Below are 16339 nucleotides of genomic sequence, written 5' to 3'. Positions count from 1 at the left end.
CAATGCCGTATCATCATATCTTGTCTCGTGTGTGAGTGTTGACATTGACACTATATGACTGGGTAACCGATGTTTTAACAAAATGTGATTTAAATATCTAGACATACTTAATTACATTTTGCTAATGTTACAATTAATTAGCATAGTACATAGCAAAGTAATTAGCATAGTAGCAAGTGTAATTGGTGTAAACCATTCTTGTGAATATAAATATAAATATGGTTGCCGTTTGTGTTTAGTGCTTCATGTTGTTTTTAGTTAGAAATGATGAAGTTTTCGTCAATGTTCAATGCAGTGTCTACTGGAGGGGATCCATGGCCAATGCTGACGATGTATTGGAACATCTGGCAACACACGTGGCATGTAACTCAAGAGTTGCCTTTTTCGGTTCTTGTTCAATATTGTTGATAGGCGACGCTATTGTTTTGAAACTGGAGCCGGTATAATACTGATAATATTTCAATCGGTAGCACTTATTGGTAAAGGTTGTGAAAAACAAAGGACATCCTTGGACTGTGGGCGTAGGTAACACTTTAACAATAGAGATAAATGTAAAATTATTTTATTACAAACAAACTGTTTCCAATATATAAATAGGTATATAATTACAGAAAGTTATTTATTTATCACAACCCAGCATTCTAGGTTCCATTCCAAAAGCGGGTAGCTAGCTAAATTATGAAAAAAAATCTTCAAGTAGGCCTCAAGGGCTCTTTTACATTTACTGTAACATAAAGGATGACTCACGTTAGACCGGGCCGTGTCCGGGCCGGAGCTTCCGACGCTTACTTTTCTATGACATGACAGGTGATCACGTGATGCCTTCCATAGAAAACGAAGCGTCGGAAGCTCCGGCCCGGACACGTCCCGGTCTAACGTGAGTCATCTTTAATACAGTGACATGAAAAATACATGGCAACATTTATTAAATACAATACTCTTAAAATAAATAATTACTACAGTATAACCGAGATTTATAGTCTCTATGATTAATAATACCTACATTAAATTTAAAGAAGTAAAAGGTCTCCAATGTCAGACTACTAATACTAATAAGATTTGGAGGTGTAAAGTCTCTCCAATCGCTCGTATACCTAAAATAGTAATTCACCGGCCTCCTAAACGCTTATTTTACGGATTTTCAACAATAGAGGCTTCAAAAGATCGTTAACAAGCGATGATTAAAGAACAATAACGCAACCCCTCAGCCCTCGACCGGAAAAACTGTTGACAGAGCTTCCGCCAATTAAACCCCATATTGCAACCCCGGGGGTAACCCCTGTGAGTTGGGTGATCGCGCGGAAGGGATGTGCGGTGCCACTAGACTTATATTGACCGGGATATAGACCGTGATTATCTTTTGTATTGTGTGTGAGCTCCCGATATTTCGACGCAGTTACGACGAAGTGTAATATCGGGAGCTCACAAACAATACAAAAGGTAATCACGGTCTATATTTCGGTCAATATAAGCAAGTCTGGTTGACGTAACTGGTGACCGAAGAGCTGGCGGCTTCCTCGCACAACGTATCATCATTGCGATACAGCGAGGAAATGCCGCAAGCATCCTTGGTACAATGCCTCAAGGGCCTATTTTAGATTTGGGCTAGTTGTTGGTTTCGTTTGCGTGGTGCCATTTGTAAATTTCATTTTTAATAAAACTAGTTGAGTGCTACTCGTCACTAGATGGCGCTAGTACACACATTTAGTCTATACAATGATCGTAAGTTTTCTCTTGTTTGTATACAGGGTGGCGTCGCTGACGGGTTACGAGCCGCAGGACCTGATCGAGAAGACGCTGTACCACTACATCCACGGCACGGACGTGCTGCACATGCGGTACTCGCACTGCACATGTAAGTACTTATACCAAATACACTTCTACCTCTATCTGTTAAAATAAAATATTACACACGGTGCTGCTCGCCAGTTTTGTTAGCTTGTGAACTTAATGTATTATTCTATTCTATCAATAATTTAGATAAAATCCTGCTGATGTTCCTTCCAGTATTTTCTTCTCAATGCAAATTCATTTACCTTTTGGTATGACTACATTTGTCCATTTCTTTATTTGATCTTGTAACTTTTCCTTGGTTTTTCCCGTGCGCGACGCTTTTCAATTCGTGCTTGTTTACTTGTATTTGCTCTTCATCTATAGTATAATTATGTATGTGTTTAGATTTCTCACAAATTTTCTATCGTATGAGTTTGAGCAAAGATAGATATAACTCCGTAATAGATGGATACAGTCTAAGGAAAAAACGTGCCTCGAAGATCACGAAAATTTGATTCTCGATCAGAGGGCGCCACTAGTTTTGGCCTACACTCGTATAGAGGGCGTTGACGGTTTCGTTTGTTATTTATAATTTTAACGCATATCAGTGAAAGAACATGGGTCAAAATCATAAAAATAATTAATGCAAATAAAAAAAATCATTTATCCATATTTAAATACATTTTATCGTATTTTTAGAAATATTTATTTTTTGTTTTAAAGTGTGTCGACAGATGGCAGTGAATTTACTGGGGTTACAAAATTTACTATGACAGTACCGCTCTAGTATAAGTTACTCTATGTTGGTAGTATGCACAGTCAGCTGCCGAGAAAAGGTACCCCCCTGCATAGAAGTTTGTATGCAAACGTGCTAAGAGAATAGTATTGCTGACTTTACATCTCCAACCTTAAGTGACCCTACACACGAGCGCTTTTTCAACGCGCGTTAAAAAGAGCTTGCCCGCACCCTAAATTCGATTTAAAGACTAAGGCTTGAAGTTGAAAATCCAACAACGCTTGATAAAAAGCGCTACCGCCATCGTGTGTGTGTTTCCATTTGTGTCATTCAAACGCTTTTTTAACGCGGGTTGAAAAAACGCTCATGAGAATGAGGCCTTAGGCTAATAAATTGGCTCTATCATAGGCTAAAGGATTTAGCATATAATATAATCTCATGCTATATTTCTGTCCTCAGTATTAACAAAGGGACAAGTAACGTCCCGGTACTACCGGTTCCTGACGAAAGCTGGAGGCTGGGTGTGGATGCAGAGCTACGCGACCATAGTGCACAACAGCCGCTCTTCCCGGCCACACTGTATAGTCTCCGTTAATTATGTGCTCAGGTAACTACAGCTATCAGACTAGCCAGTGACTATAGACTACAGTAGGGGCTACTACCTGCACAACAGATGCTCTTCCTACCACACTGTATAGTCTCCGTTAATTATGTGCTCAGGTAACTACAGCTATCAGACTAGCCAGTGACTATAGACTACAGTAGGGGCTACTACCTGCACAACAGATGCTCTTCCTACCACACTGTATAGTCTCCGTTAATTATGTGCTCAGGTAACTACAGCTATCAGACTAGCCAGTGACTATAGTCCACAGTAGGGGCTACTACCTGCACAACAGACGCTCTTCCTACCACACTGTATAGTCTCCGTTAATTATGTGCTCAGGTAACTACAGCTATCAGACTAGCCAGTGACTATAGACTACAGTAGGGGCTACTACCGGTTCCTGACGAAGGCGGGAGGCCAGTGGCGTAGCGAGAACTAATCTAGCCGTGGGCGAAGTCGCATCGGTGAGGCCCTTTTCTTTCACTGTGCTCGAAGAGGCCTCGCGCGAGGCCCCCCTTGGGGCGCGAGGCCGTGGGCGAGGGCCCACTTCGTCCACGCATAGCTACGCCACTGCCGGAGGCTAATCATTTTTTGGATTTTTTTTCAAAATGGCGGAGACTACGAAAATAATTGTCTTTTTGATAACAAAACTGATGTATGGAGTGAGCACTCTATGTCTACTTAATTTATTATCTAACAGCACCTTTCATTTCAGCGACATCGAAGAGAAGCACCTGATACTGAACCTGGAGCAGGGCCCGCCCAAGCTGCACGCGGAGCCCCCCGCGCACCCCGCGCCCCCCACCCCCTCCCCCCACGTCCTCCGGCCAGACAAGCTCAACCACGTGCAACTAGAAAACGAGTTCAATGGCGATTCAAGTGGTGGATATCAGTACTCTGAGTATTTACCTGTGTTACCTCCTTACGAAGAGGATTATCATCAGAACGGTACGTACCACGAACTGTTCTACAACGAAAACTATACGGAACCTGACGTCACACAGAACTATATGCTCCCGCAAAACCAGCGACCGTATTCAGCCAGTTCCTCGTCATGTTCCTCAATGGAGAGTTCGACAGAAGTCGTTAATCAGCAGTATAACTACACGAATTTAATATCCTTCTACCCGAATCAGCCGCAAAATGGCCGACCGCTTGACAATTTTGGCGGGAATTTTAGCAAGATGGCGGCGAGTCCCGCTGTCACTGAAGGTTATACGTCTGTCATCGTTGACAACACACAGCAGTTCCACCATCATGGTGGGGGAGTGAACGAGTTTGTGCACTGATGACGCGAAAATTAGTTTTGAGGTTATAAAATTTGAGGTAGTGAGGCTAACTGCCTAGCATTGGTAAAGTGAGGTAATGTCATCAATAATGCCAAATTTAAGGTATATGATGACACTGCCGCACTTTGTTGTGCAGTGGCGTAGCTAGGCGTGGGCGAATTGGGCCTCGCACTTAGAAGGCCTCGCAAAGCCAACCTTTACCTTTACCTTTATCTTGGGAAAACACATTGAAAAGGGCCTCGCAGATGTGGTTTTCGCCCAAGGCTAGATTGGTCCTCGCTACGCCACTGTTGTTGTGTTCGTGTTGGTGCAAAGTCTCTAAGCACAGATTATTGAGATATTTGAGGCTATATGTCGAGAGACGCGACGATTGTACAGACTTAAAAACTTGCCAAATTGTATTCTTGTTAGTTTTCTTATATTGATTTAGGAAGAAATTTAGAAATTACTGATTTTAAAAGTACTGCGATCTTTTTTATTTGGTAACATTTAGATAGTAACCTTTTCCAAAGGAAAAATCGGTTGTGTAACTGAAAATATAGGTTACAAATATAAAATATGTAGGTATGTGCGAAAATGTAGCTTTATTGTATCGCATTATATTTTAAAATAAATTTTTCACCTGCGATAATTTACGGACTGAATATATGTATAGGTCATACTGAGCAACTTTTACTATGAGACCAACCCCGAAACACGAAAAATAAATTTACTCTTAAAATGTCAGACAGCCAAAATGTATGAAACAGCCATTTTTTTTCTCGATTTCTGGGTTGATGCTATAGTAAAAGTTTCTCAGTATATTCACTCCGTAAATTATTGCAGGCGACTAAATAAACACCCTGTATAACTTTTATCTTGCCTGATTGTAACGTGTAAGTGAAATGTAAATAGTGTTGTAAATAGATTTTAGGTTTAATATGTAATAATATAAGCCATATATTTATAGAAATAAAATAAAATATAATTAGATCTGATAATTATTAATACAATAAAGGAGCGAAGTAATCTCATCATAACTAGTTACCTACCTATTTCTTTGAAGAAAATGTAGATATGGAAATTGATTTTAATTTAACAATTTTGTTATGGTTTTGATACCTTCACGATCTTCTCACGCATGGCTTTCACTTTCGCATGCACCGATCGGCGTGTATCAAAATAACAAAACCGAAACAAGTTGTTCATCTGAATCGGGTCACAGCTTTTGTAAGAATCTGGCAGGAATTGCCGACTGAATCCGTACAAGCGATTTGTAATGGTAAATCTAAGGTATACCGTTTATTAAATAAATAGAATCAAAAGTGATATTTGGAATTTGGAAGGTCACAGCTTAGTACAGTTATAGACCAGAAACAGATTTCCATGACCAATCGCCTCCCGGGCGAAAACTCGTATAGTGGGTAACGGCTATGTATGATTAACCCTCGTGAACGTCAGCTGCCGCTCCGTTGGTGGGATGAGAAATGGCAGCAAAAAGTCTATAAAAAAATTTTTGTCATCGCCTCCCGCTTGATACTTTGTCAGATGATAGTTTAGAAATCGTCAGCCGGTTGTATCGTGGTGGAAAGACCGTATTACGCGTTTCAGTGGCTGCCATTCTTCAACCCACCAACGGAGCGGCAGCTGACGTTCACGAGGGTTCATCATACATAGCCGTTAACCCTATACGAGTTTTCGCCCGGGAGGCGATGACTGACGAAATTTGCGCCTGGCTCGCGATCTATTAGACTCTAAGCCAAGACATCAAACTACGCGGTGGGACTTCCGGTTCGAAGGCCATCTTGATAGTAGCCTCGCGATTAATTCCTTTGTTTTTTGCTCATTAATATTGTTTAAAGTGTAATATCGATAGCTTTATTATACAATTATCTAATGCGGTAGTGTGCAGTGAATGGAGAATTAATCTCAAAGCGTGTTTAACCCCCATTTTGGAGTCAACGGCCGGTAGTCCACGTGCTTCTCGTAAAATCCAGCTATCGGTTTTACGAGACAACTACAGCAACCACCGAACAGCGTCGTGCTCTAAGAGCATTTATTTTGTTCCTACCCTTTTACGTGTCATTGGCTATGGGCAACACCGCCCTCAAGTCCATCAAGAAGAAAAAAAAACTACGCGGTGTCTCATCTGTTCTCTTCCATGGCTTTATACAATCCATAAGAAATAGAGTAGGTATGTGGTGCTTACAAAAATGTATTTCGTAGAAGTAAGCGTTTACGATCCAAAATAAAGGGAAGAGCTCCAGATTATAACGTTCTACTGCTGTGGAATATTGAGCGTAGCCAGAGTAATTTACACTCTATTTTTTACTCCTCATATGAGAGGAATTACCGCTCACAATAATAATTATGAATATCATGGATTTACTGAGAAGTACGGTCAAACTAAGCATAGACAATAATAGTGTATTTATCGTAGTGTACATACATAACCATAGACCGTAGACAATTTGTGACATTTTCAACCAAAAGGTACCACATTCAATGTGGTACCTTTTGGTTGAAAATGTCACAACACATTGTCGCTTGTCAATAAGGTTGATTTCAAATTTAAGCTGTATGGAAATAGCGCCTTATTGACAACCGAAAATAAGTACCCTTTTGATTGAAAATGGCACATTTCCTGAGCTTTGTATCATTAGTTTTATATTTTATTAAGTGGATCCAGTCATGTAAAATTGTAAGTCTGTTTCATCAATATATCTATCTTTGGTCTTATTTTATCAAGGTTTTGTATTATAGAGACACCACACAGGCTATACATATTTTATAGTACCTATGCTTACTCCTTACTCGTAACTGGTTTGATTCTTTCCTATAGAATTCACAAAGTTAAAAGAATCTAATGCTTTTTTTACACTTATTCCTTACAGTCAAGTTTTTTTTTCTGGAATTACTTAAGATTTAATGTACCGTTAACTTTTATTGTATTGTCCACAGAAAATATACAAATTTGAAAAATGTACTTGACAACAATTCGTGTAAGTCACACGTGTATCCGTTCATTCGTTATTCATATATTTCCCCCCTTATTCATATAACTTTACGGGCCTGATTTAGTTAAATTATGTTTTATCCCTTTCTTACAAATACATAAGTCAAAATGACAGATAGAGACAAACGATTCATAGCTAATTCAGGCCAGTCGCGTTTATGAATAACGACACAAGAAAGATGTCTGAAAATAGAAAATGCTCACTGTGACAGAATTTCAAAGGTTATAAAGGTTTTTGAATAGGAAACTTGATTAGGTAGGTTAAAATCTATGCGTAAAAATAGAAAAACATTTTATAAATTATTTTAAGTACTATAATCCTAATATTGTCTTCGGTTACCGCGATATTTTTATTTCATACTTATAATCCGTTAATATAAATCTCATTTGTGAATTGAACGTACGCACGATACTTTCGTTGGGTGGATAGAACCAGTGCCATGATGAGGCGAGTCTCCTAGTCGTAACAGTTACTTTAATTCTCGTCACTATGCCTGCCAAGTAAATACTTCTAAGGTACAAGCTTTTCTAAAAGTGTACATAACATCAATGCTTTCAAATACCAATTAATTTGTCGAAGAACTCATACTAACACTTTTAAATCATTGGACTGATCGACGGTAAACATCCGTTTAGATAAATTAATAACGAAAAAGAAAATGTGGTATTTTCTATAAAAAGGGACCTTATTGTCGATTATTAACGATGCTCCGATATAAATAGAATGCCACGCGGCGCTGTGCGGCGTAAGCGCCATCGACAATAAGGTCTTTTTATAGAAAATGCCCCAAATATTCTTTGTTTTCATCTAAAACTGTACATTTAAATGAAATTGTATCAAAACATAGTTTTTAAGATTTTTATAGAACTATGTAAACAGTAGCCACTTATTTTATTTTTCTTACTTAAGTCAATAAGTATATCTACCTAAATGTATTTACGTATTTCGGCGAGTAATGAACAAACAAATTGTGATATACCAAACATATTATTTATGATACGAAATAATAATAAAGTGCATTAAATGAACATAATACAATAACAAACGTGTTTAATTCTCAATTCTTGATCAAGCAAAAACATCAACATTAAAGTCAAGTTGGTCAAGGAGAGGCTTGCTTACAACTCCTCTACATTTTATCGATTGTTTTCACTGCATCACTTTGCATCTTAAAGTATCCATGGTCCGCTTTGGTAACCTAATCCCAAGATTGGGGGAGGTAATGGTAAGTCCAGTTTCCTCACAATACCACGTTTCCTTCAAAGACGGAGTTATATCTATCTTTGGCCATAGGTTATGTTATATTCTATCTTTGTTAGTCAATATGTAAAAATTCTAAGAACATCTTGATGACAAGAAGCCATCTATTGTCGAGTAGTGAAAACATACGTAAAAATGATTTCGCTTGCATTGTGAAACGCTATCTGTTGACGAGTAGTCGTAAAATTGTAACCTAACACAAACGTCTAAGCTAAGTAGTTTGTCGCATCGCTAATAGATGGTGTTTTTAGAAAAATTGATAAAAACGTCATGACGTACTTTTTTAGGGTTCTGTACCCAAACCAAATGGTAAAAACGGGACCCTTACTAGACTCCGCTGTCCGTCTGTCTGTCTGTCGCCAGGCTGTATCTCATGAACTGTGATAGGTACAGTTGAAATTTTCACAGATGTATTTCTGTTGCCGCTATAACAAATACTAAAAAGTACGGAACCCTCGGTGCGCGAGTCCGACTTGCACGGCCGGTTTTTTTAGCATACTACGTATAATGATCAAGTAGGGATCAGATCAGGGTAGAGGGTAGTAAATGAAAGGCGCCAGGCCTGAGGAAGGCAACATACGGGAGTCAAAGATTATAACTCCGTAATAGATGGATACAGTCTAAGGAAAAAACGTGCCAAGAAAATCACGAAAATTTGATTCTCGATCAGATGGCGCCACTAACTTTGGCCTACTTTCGTATAGAGGGCGCTGACAGTTTCGTTTGTTGTTTAACTTTTTTTACGCATAACAGTGTAAGAACATGGGTCAAAATCATAAAAATAATTAATGCAAATAAAAAAAATCATTTATCCATATTTAAATACATTTTATCGTATTTTTACAAATCTTCATTTTTCGTCATAAAGTGTGTCGACAGATGGCAGTGAATTTACTGGGGTTACAAAATTTACAATGACAGTACCGCTCTAGTATAAGTTACTCTATGATACTACTTATAATGATCAAGTAGGGATCAGATCAGGGTAGAGGGTAGTAAATGAAAGGCGCCAGGCCTGAGGAAGGCAACATACGGGAGTACAAGCTTGTTGCGCCATCTGTCGGCAAGTAGCTGGCGCTGTACTGTAATGGTAGTAGGTAAGGGCAGTAAATGAAAGGCGACATGCAGTAATGTGAACACGTGTATTGTTTGCTAGTCGAGCTCGAACTGGATGATGTCGTCGAGGCGCACGTCCTCGTCGTCGCTGTCGCTGCTACCGCCATCTGTCGGCTGGAAACATGAGTGAGTTAGTAGGAAGCCTGTAGCGACATCTATCGGCGAGTAGCTGGGGCTAATAGCTTAATGTAAAAATGTAATACAAAAAAAATTATCAGCTCTTTTATTTAGCAAAACCTAGTAGCAGATGTAAATCAAAGATAGATATAACTCCGTAATAGATGGATACAGTCTAAGGATAAAACGTGCCTCGAAAATCACGAAAATTTGATTCTCGATCAGAGGGCGCCACTAGTTTTGGCCTACACTCGTATAGAGGGCGTTGACTGTTTCGTTTGTTATTTATAATTTTAACGCATACCAGTGAAAGAACATGGGTCAAAATCATATAAAGATAATTAATGCAAATAAAAAAATCATTTATCCATATTTAAATACATTTTATCGTATTTTTATAAATATTTATTTTTAGTTTTAAAGTGTGTCGACAGATGGCAGTGAATTTACTGGGGTTACAAAATTTACTATGACAATAACGCTCTAGTATAAGTGACTCTATGTGTAAATTCAGCATTTCGTTTTCAAATGAGAGCGTAACTTGAATCCTCCTCCAAACTCCTGCTCCATCACCAGCAGCAGGCTGTGTGTTAGAGCGGGACAGGGACTCACCCGTCTCCGGCGCTGGCGGCGGCGTCGCCTCGGGCGGTCGTCGTCGTGGCTGCTCTCGCCGGAGCTCCCGCCGGCCAGCTCCATCACCGCGTTGCGGAGCAGGTTGGAGGCTGCGAGATTACCAGATATGTCAACTTGGAGGATATAACCAAACGGAGTAGCCATTAACAGGCGTTCCCCTCTGCCGAAAATAGTCGGCCAATGGTCATACACAATGTATGGACTGACGTTTATCTGATATGGCTATTTTGACGTTACGTTTACATTCGACGTTCCCTTCCCCCGCAAAAATCGGCAGACTTTTTTGTACAGAATATTACAGACATGGCGTCTCCATTTGGTTATACCCTCCAAGTAAATCAACACAATATAAAACTCAGGAATAAATATCAGTGCTCACCACACAAATAAATGCCCTTACAGGGATTCGAACCCAGGACCATCGGCTTCACAGGAAAGGTCACTACCCATTAGGCCAGACCGGTCGTCAAGGTCTTGGTAGCTCAGATGGAAGAGCACCGGGCTAGTGATCCAGTGGTTGTGGGTTCAATTCCCACCCAAGACATCACAGATGACGCTAGCTGTAGCAAGTGGTACGCGAACGGAGCCGCTGTGTGAAACTAGTATGTAATGAACATGAACGCACCCTCGTCGTCGCCGGAGCCCGAGTCGGAGTTGTCATCGTTCTCGGAGCCGCCCGCCATTTCCTCGTCCTCCTCCTCCTCCTGAAACACATTTTATATTCATTCATATTTATTTTCTTCATATTTATTGTTCAATTAAGAATAATTATAAATACCGCCGGCTCTTGCATCTGGTCGAACCCGCCATGTTCACGACGCTGGTCGTTCTCGGCGCTACACTCACCGCATCGTCGTCGTGGTCCCTCTTCCGTCCCATGTCGTATATCTTGACGGCTCTCCTGCATCTGGTCGAACCCGCCATGTTCACGACGCTGGTCGTTCTCGGCGCTACACTCACCGCATCGTCGTCGTGGTCCCTCTTCCGTCCCACGTCGTATATCTTGACGGCTCTCCTGCATCTGGTCGAACCCGCCATGTTCACGACGCAGGTCGTTCTCGGCGCTACACTCACCGCATCGTCGTCGTGGTCCCTCTTCCGTCCCACGTCGTATATCTTGACGGCTCTCCTGCATCTGGTCGAACCCGCCATGTTCACGACGCTGGTCGTTCTCGGCGCTACACTCACCGCATCGTCGTCGTGGTCCCTCTTCCGTCCCATGTCGTATATCTTGCCGGCTCTCCTGCATCTGGTCGAACCCGCCATGTTCACGACGCTGGTCGTTCTCGGCGCTACACTCACCGCATCGTCGTCATGGTCCCTCTTCCGTCCCACGTCGTATATCTTGACGGCTCTCCTGCATCTCGAACCCGCCATGTTCACGACGCTGGTCGTTCTCGGCGCTACACTCACCGCATCGTCGTCGTGGTCCCTCTTCCGTCCCACGTCGTATATCTTGCCGGCTCTCCTGCATCTCGAACCCGCCATGTTCACGACGCTGGTCGTTCTCGGCGCTACACTCACCGCATCGTCGTCGTGGTCCCTCTTCCGCCCCACGTCGTATATCTTGCCGGCTCTCCTGCATCTCGAACCCGCCATGTACACGACGCTGGTCGTTCTCGGCGCTACACTCACCGCATCGTCGTCGTGATCCCTCTTCCGCCCCACGTCGTATATCTTGACGGCGGACTCCTGCATCTGGTCGAACCCGCCATGTTCACGACGCTGGTCGTTCTCGGCGCTACACTCACCGCATCGTCGTCATGGTCCCTCTTCCGTCCCACGTCGTATATCTTGACGGCTCTCCTGCATCTCGAACCCGCCATGTTCACGACGCTGGTCGTTCTCGGCGCTACACTCACCGCATCGTCGTCGTGGTCCCTCTTCCGCCCCACGTCGTATATCTTGCCGGCTCTCCTGCATCTCGAACCCGCCATGTACACGACGCTGGTCGTTCTCGGCGCTACACTCACCGCATCGTCGTCGTGATCCCTCTTCCGCCCCACGTCGTATATCTTGACGGCGGACTCCTGCATCTGGTCGAAGTCGCCCATGTTCTCGACAACGCTGATCTGCGTGCCCCACCGGTTCACGCTCAGCGCGTAGATATTGCGTTTCACGTCGATCGTTGCTGTCAAACAAATATCATAAACCGTCATTGTAATTAGGCAATCAGAATTTAACGAAAAAACCGGCCAAGTGCGAGTCGGACTCGCGCACAGAGGGTACCGTACTATTTAGTATTTGTTGTTATAGCGGCAACAAAAATACATCTGTGAAAATTTCAACTGTATCACGGATTATGAGATACAGCCTGGTGACGGACAGCGGAGTCTTAGTAATAGGGTCCCGTTTTTACCCTTTGGATACGGAACCCTAAAAATGGCGTTTCAGTGAAAGAGAATAGGGAATTCTAATGGCCCAGTCAAATTAAGGGTTTCAACTCGGAATGAGAGATAATAAGCTGAAAACTCGTATACACCTTCGTTATGACGGATTAAAGGTTTTCTTAAAAGTCGACGCATATATCGTGTGCGCGTCAGAAGTTATTCAAGGTCAAAAGTCATAAAAATCGGTTTTTCGCGGATATCAAAATTTCTATAGCTCCGATGTTATTTACTTACATGTAGGTAAGAATTGTAGTGTTTTTTTTATGAAATAGGAGGCAAACGAGCAGACGGATCACCTGATGGTAAGCGATTACCGCCGCCCATGGACACCCCAACACCAGAGGGGTTGTAAGTGCGTTGCCGGCCTTTAAGATGGGAATACGCTCTTTGTGTTATTAGTTGTGTGCATATATGTAATGATTTTATGACATAGTTTAATCATAGAGTAACTTATACTACAGCGGTACTGTCATAGTGAATTTTGTAACCACAGTAAATTCACTGCCATCTATCGACACACTATAAAACTAAAAATGAAGATTTATAAAAATACGATAAAATGTATTTAAATATGGATAAATGTGGATAATTTTTTTTTATTTGCATTAATTATTTTTATGATTTTGACCCATGTTCTTTCACTGATATGCGTTAAAATTGTTAAATAACAAACGAAACCGTCAACGCCATCTATAAGACAGTAGGCCAAAGCTAGTAGCGCCCTCTGAACGAGAATCAAATTTTCTTGATTTTCGAGGCACGTTTTTTCCTTAAGACTGTATCCATCTATTACGGAGTTATATCTATCTTTGGTTTAATATAAAAAGGGTACCCCTTTACACAGGTTTAATCAGGAAATTAAACTTTATAGCCTATAACTCTAGGTATTTCTACGAAGGTGTATACGAGTTTCCAGCTTATTATCTCTCATTCCGAGGTTCCCTTTCCCTCCCCCCCCCCTACCCTTCCCTTCCCTCCCCTTCCCTTTTTAGGCTTAAGATCATCATCATATCAGCCCTTTATCGCCCACTGCTGAACATAGGCCTCTCTTCCAGTACGCCACTTGTCCCGGTCCTGAGCTAATCTCATCCAGAAGTGACCCGCAATCTTCCGGATGTCGTCCACCCAACGAGCCGATGGACGCCAGGGGCTTCTTTCATTCGAAATTAAGATGACTGGCCCATAAGCTTAATAGCATCGTCCGCAGACGATTCTGCTTGTTAAAACTTCACAATGATTTTGTTTTGTTTTCACCTATGCTGGAGTAATCGAAGGGGTCGAGGGTCTTGAAGCTGGTGTCGAACTGGCTGCGTTCCTCTGAATCTTGGTCCGAGCACACGGCGTACAGCGCTGACACCGTCGGGTTGAAGATCACCTGCAATACGACATAAATTACAACTTTAAAAACCGGCCAAGTGCGAGTCGGACTCGCGCACGAAGGGTTCCGTACCATTACGGAAAAAAAAACAGCAAAAAATCACGTTTGTTGTATGGGAGCCCCATTTAAATATTTATATTATTATGTTTTTAGTATTTGTTGTTATAGCGGCAACAGAAATACATCATCTGTGAAAACTTCAATTGTCTAGCTATCACGGTTCATGAGATACAGCCTGGTGACAGAAAGACAGACAGACGGACAGCGGAGTCTTAGTAATAGGGTGCCGTTTTTACCCTTTGGGTACGGAACCCTAAAAAGTAACACGGGACTTAATCGAGTACACACTTACATTTATTTATGGCCTGACGTTTCGAACGTGACGTTACGTTCGTGGTCACAGGCAGACTGGCCAGGAATTGTGTCAAAATCTTCTACCCGCACTTAATCTTGATTATTGTACGCTAGGGTTGTCACTTTGCGTACACACAACACTCACGACATCCGATGGTATGTGGCGGGATGTTTTTTCCCCCTTACATTTGCTAATCACTGGATTCCACGAAGACGAAATCTCCTGTCCGTCATTTTGATTGAAATTGAGTGATTTTTGGTTGATTTGGATTGAGTGTGTGAGTGTTGTGTGTAGGCAAAGTGACAACCCTAGCGTACAAGTTAATAATCAAGATCAAGTGCGGGTAGTTCGCAAAACCCGCGCGGCAAGAAAATGTTGATACAATTCCTCGCCAGTCTGGCTGTGAACACGAACGTAACGTCACGTTCGAAACGTCAGGCCATAAATAAACATAAGTTTGTACGCGATCAAGTCCCGTGTTAGTAGTAGTAGTAAAACTCTTTATTGTACAAAAATAAACATAAAACAAGAGAAAAACGCATCATTTGTACAAAGGCGAACTTATCCCTATCAGGGATCTCTTCCAGTTAGTTAGTTTAGTTTTAAAATAATGAGTGAAAATCGTGTTACTTTAAATCAGTATATAAATTACAATGCCAAAAACGACACGTATGCGTCATCACACAATCTCTCGTGCGAGGTGCAGATGACACTTAATAATCTGGTAATAATACAAAAAATAAGTTATTAGTAATTAAGTAAGTATGTACAGTCAGCTGCAGAGAAAAGGCACCCCCCCTGCATACAAAGTTCTGTAAATTAGTATGGAGGTACCCCTTTTCTCTGTAGCTGAATGCAGCAGCAGCAGCAGCGTTAGTCAAATTTTTAACCAAAAAAATACAAATACAAATAGTGTTCCAGAAACATTAGAGCATTTACAGTTTATACTGACCCCGTGTGCGTGTGTGTGTGTGTGTGTGTGTGTGTGTGTGTGTGTCTGTGTCTGTGTCTGTGTCTGTGTCTGTGTCTGTGTCTGTGTCTGTGTCTGTGTCTGTGTCTGTGTCTGTGTGTGTGTGTGTGTGTGTGTGTGTGTGTGTGTGTGTGTGTGTGTGTGTGTGTGTGTGTGTGTGTGTGTGTGTGTTATGTTAGGATATTATCCTAATAATGTTTTCTGTGTCTACAAAGGATAAGTTCAAAAAATAAGAAATGTTAACTTTTTAGCGGGTTTTCATTCAAGATTCAACATATTATTTTTGTTTGCTGTATTGCAAGTTTAAAACGCTATAAATAAAAAATAGATTTCTCTCACCTCTGATTTGTCTAAAGTTGGCACTGTCCTAAGTAGATGGAATGTTCTTAAGTCCCATACTTCTGTATTTGATATTACCTGTAAGGAAAAAAAAACAAAACATATTATGGCGTCTGAACTACCTAGTTTGGCGTGTAAAAGTAACACCAATATAAATTGTATTTTTTAAATTGTATTTTTTGTATCTCTTCATCAGTTAAGAGCCCGTTAACGATTTTGGAGCAAAAATGTAAAAATCATAGATTTAGTCGCTGAAATTTTACAACTTTTGATACGTAATAGCATAGAGTAACTTATACTAGAGCGGTACTGTCATAGTAAATTTTGTAACCCCAGTAAATTCACTGCCATCTGTCGACACACTTTAAAACTAAAAATGA

The 16339-nt window shown here is 41.3% G+C and overlaps 2 protein-coding genes across 4 annotated transcripts in view; one reads left to right on the top strand and one right to left on the bottom strand.

The window, feature by feature from the left end:
* The window catches only part of LOC134752285 (single-minded homolog 1), a 101546-nt gene extending 94665 nt beyond the window's left edge, over window positions 1-6881 (top strand). For all 3 annotated transcript variants that reach the window (XM_063687944.1, XM_063687943.1, XM_063687942.1), the window contains exons 7-9: window positions 1749-1855; window positions 2969-3116; window positions 3832-6881. In XM_063687944.1, coding sequence (XP_063544014.1) covers window positions 1749-1855; window positions 2969-3116; window positions 3832-4405 — 829 coding nt within the window. In that variant the 3' untranslated portion in view covers window positions 4406-6881. The remainder of the gene's footprint in view (window positions 1-1748; window positions 1856-2968; window positions 3117-3831) is intronic.
* Window positions 6882-9785: 2904 nt separating this feature from the next.
* Window positions 9786-16339, bottom strand: part of LOC134752313 (protein mahjong) — a 61990-nt gene continuing 55436 nt past the window's right edge. Inside the window, exons 30-35 of the mRNA XM_063687983.1 lie at window positions 15960-16037; window positions 14172-14292; window positions 12501-12658; window positions 11153-11231; window positions 10507-10616; window positions 9786-9891 (exon numbers count right to left, since the gene is read on the bottom strand). Coding sequence (XP_063544053.1) covers window positions 9814-9891; window positions 10507-10616; window positions 11153-11231; window positions 12501-12658; window positions 14172-14292; window positions 15960-16037 — 624 coding nt within the window. The 3' untranslated portion in view covers window positions 9786-9813. The remainder of the gene's footprint in view (window positions 9892-10506; window positions 10617-11152; window positions 11232-12500; window positions 12659-14171; window positions 14293-15959; window positions 16038-16339) is intronic.

This window comes from Cydia strobilella, chromosome 24 (genome assembly GCF_947568885.1).
Source record: "Cydia strobilella chromosome 24, ilCydStro3.1, whole genome shotgun sequence".
Taxonomy (NCBI): domain Eukaryota; kingdom Metazoa; phylum Arthropoda; class Insecta; order Lepidoptera; family Tortricidae; genus Cydia; species Cydia strobilella.
The sequence above is the reverse complement of the archived record's forward strand: the minus strand, read 5'-3'. Positions and strand labels throughout refer to the sequence as shown.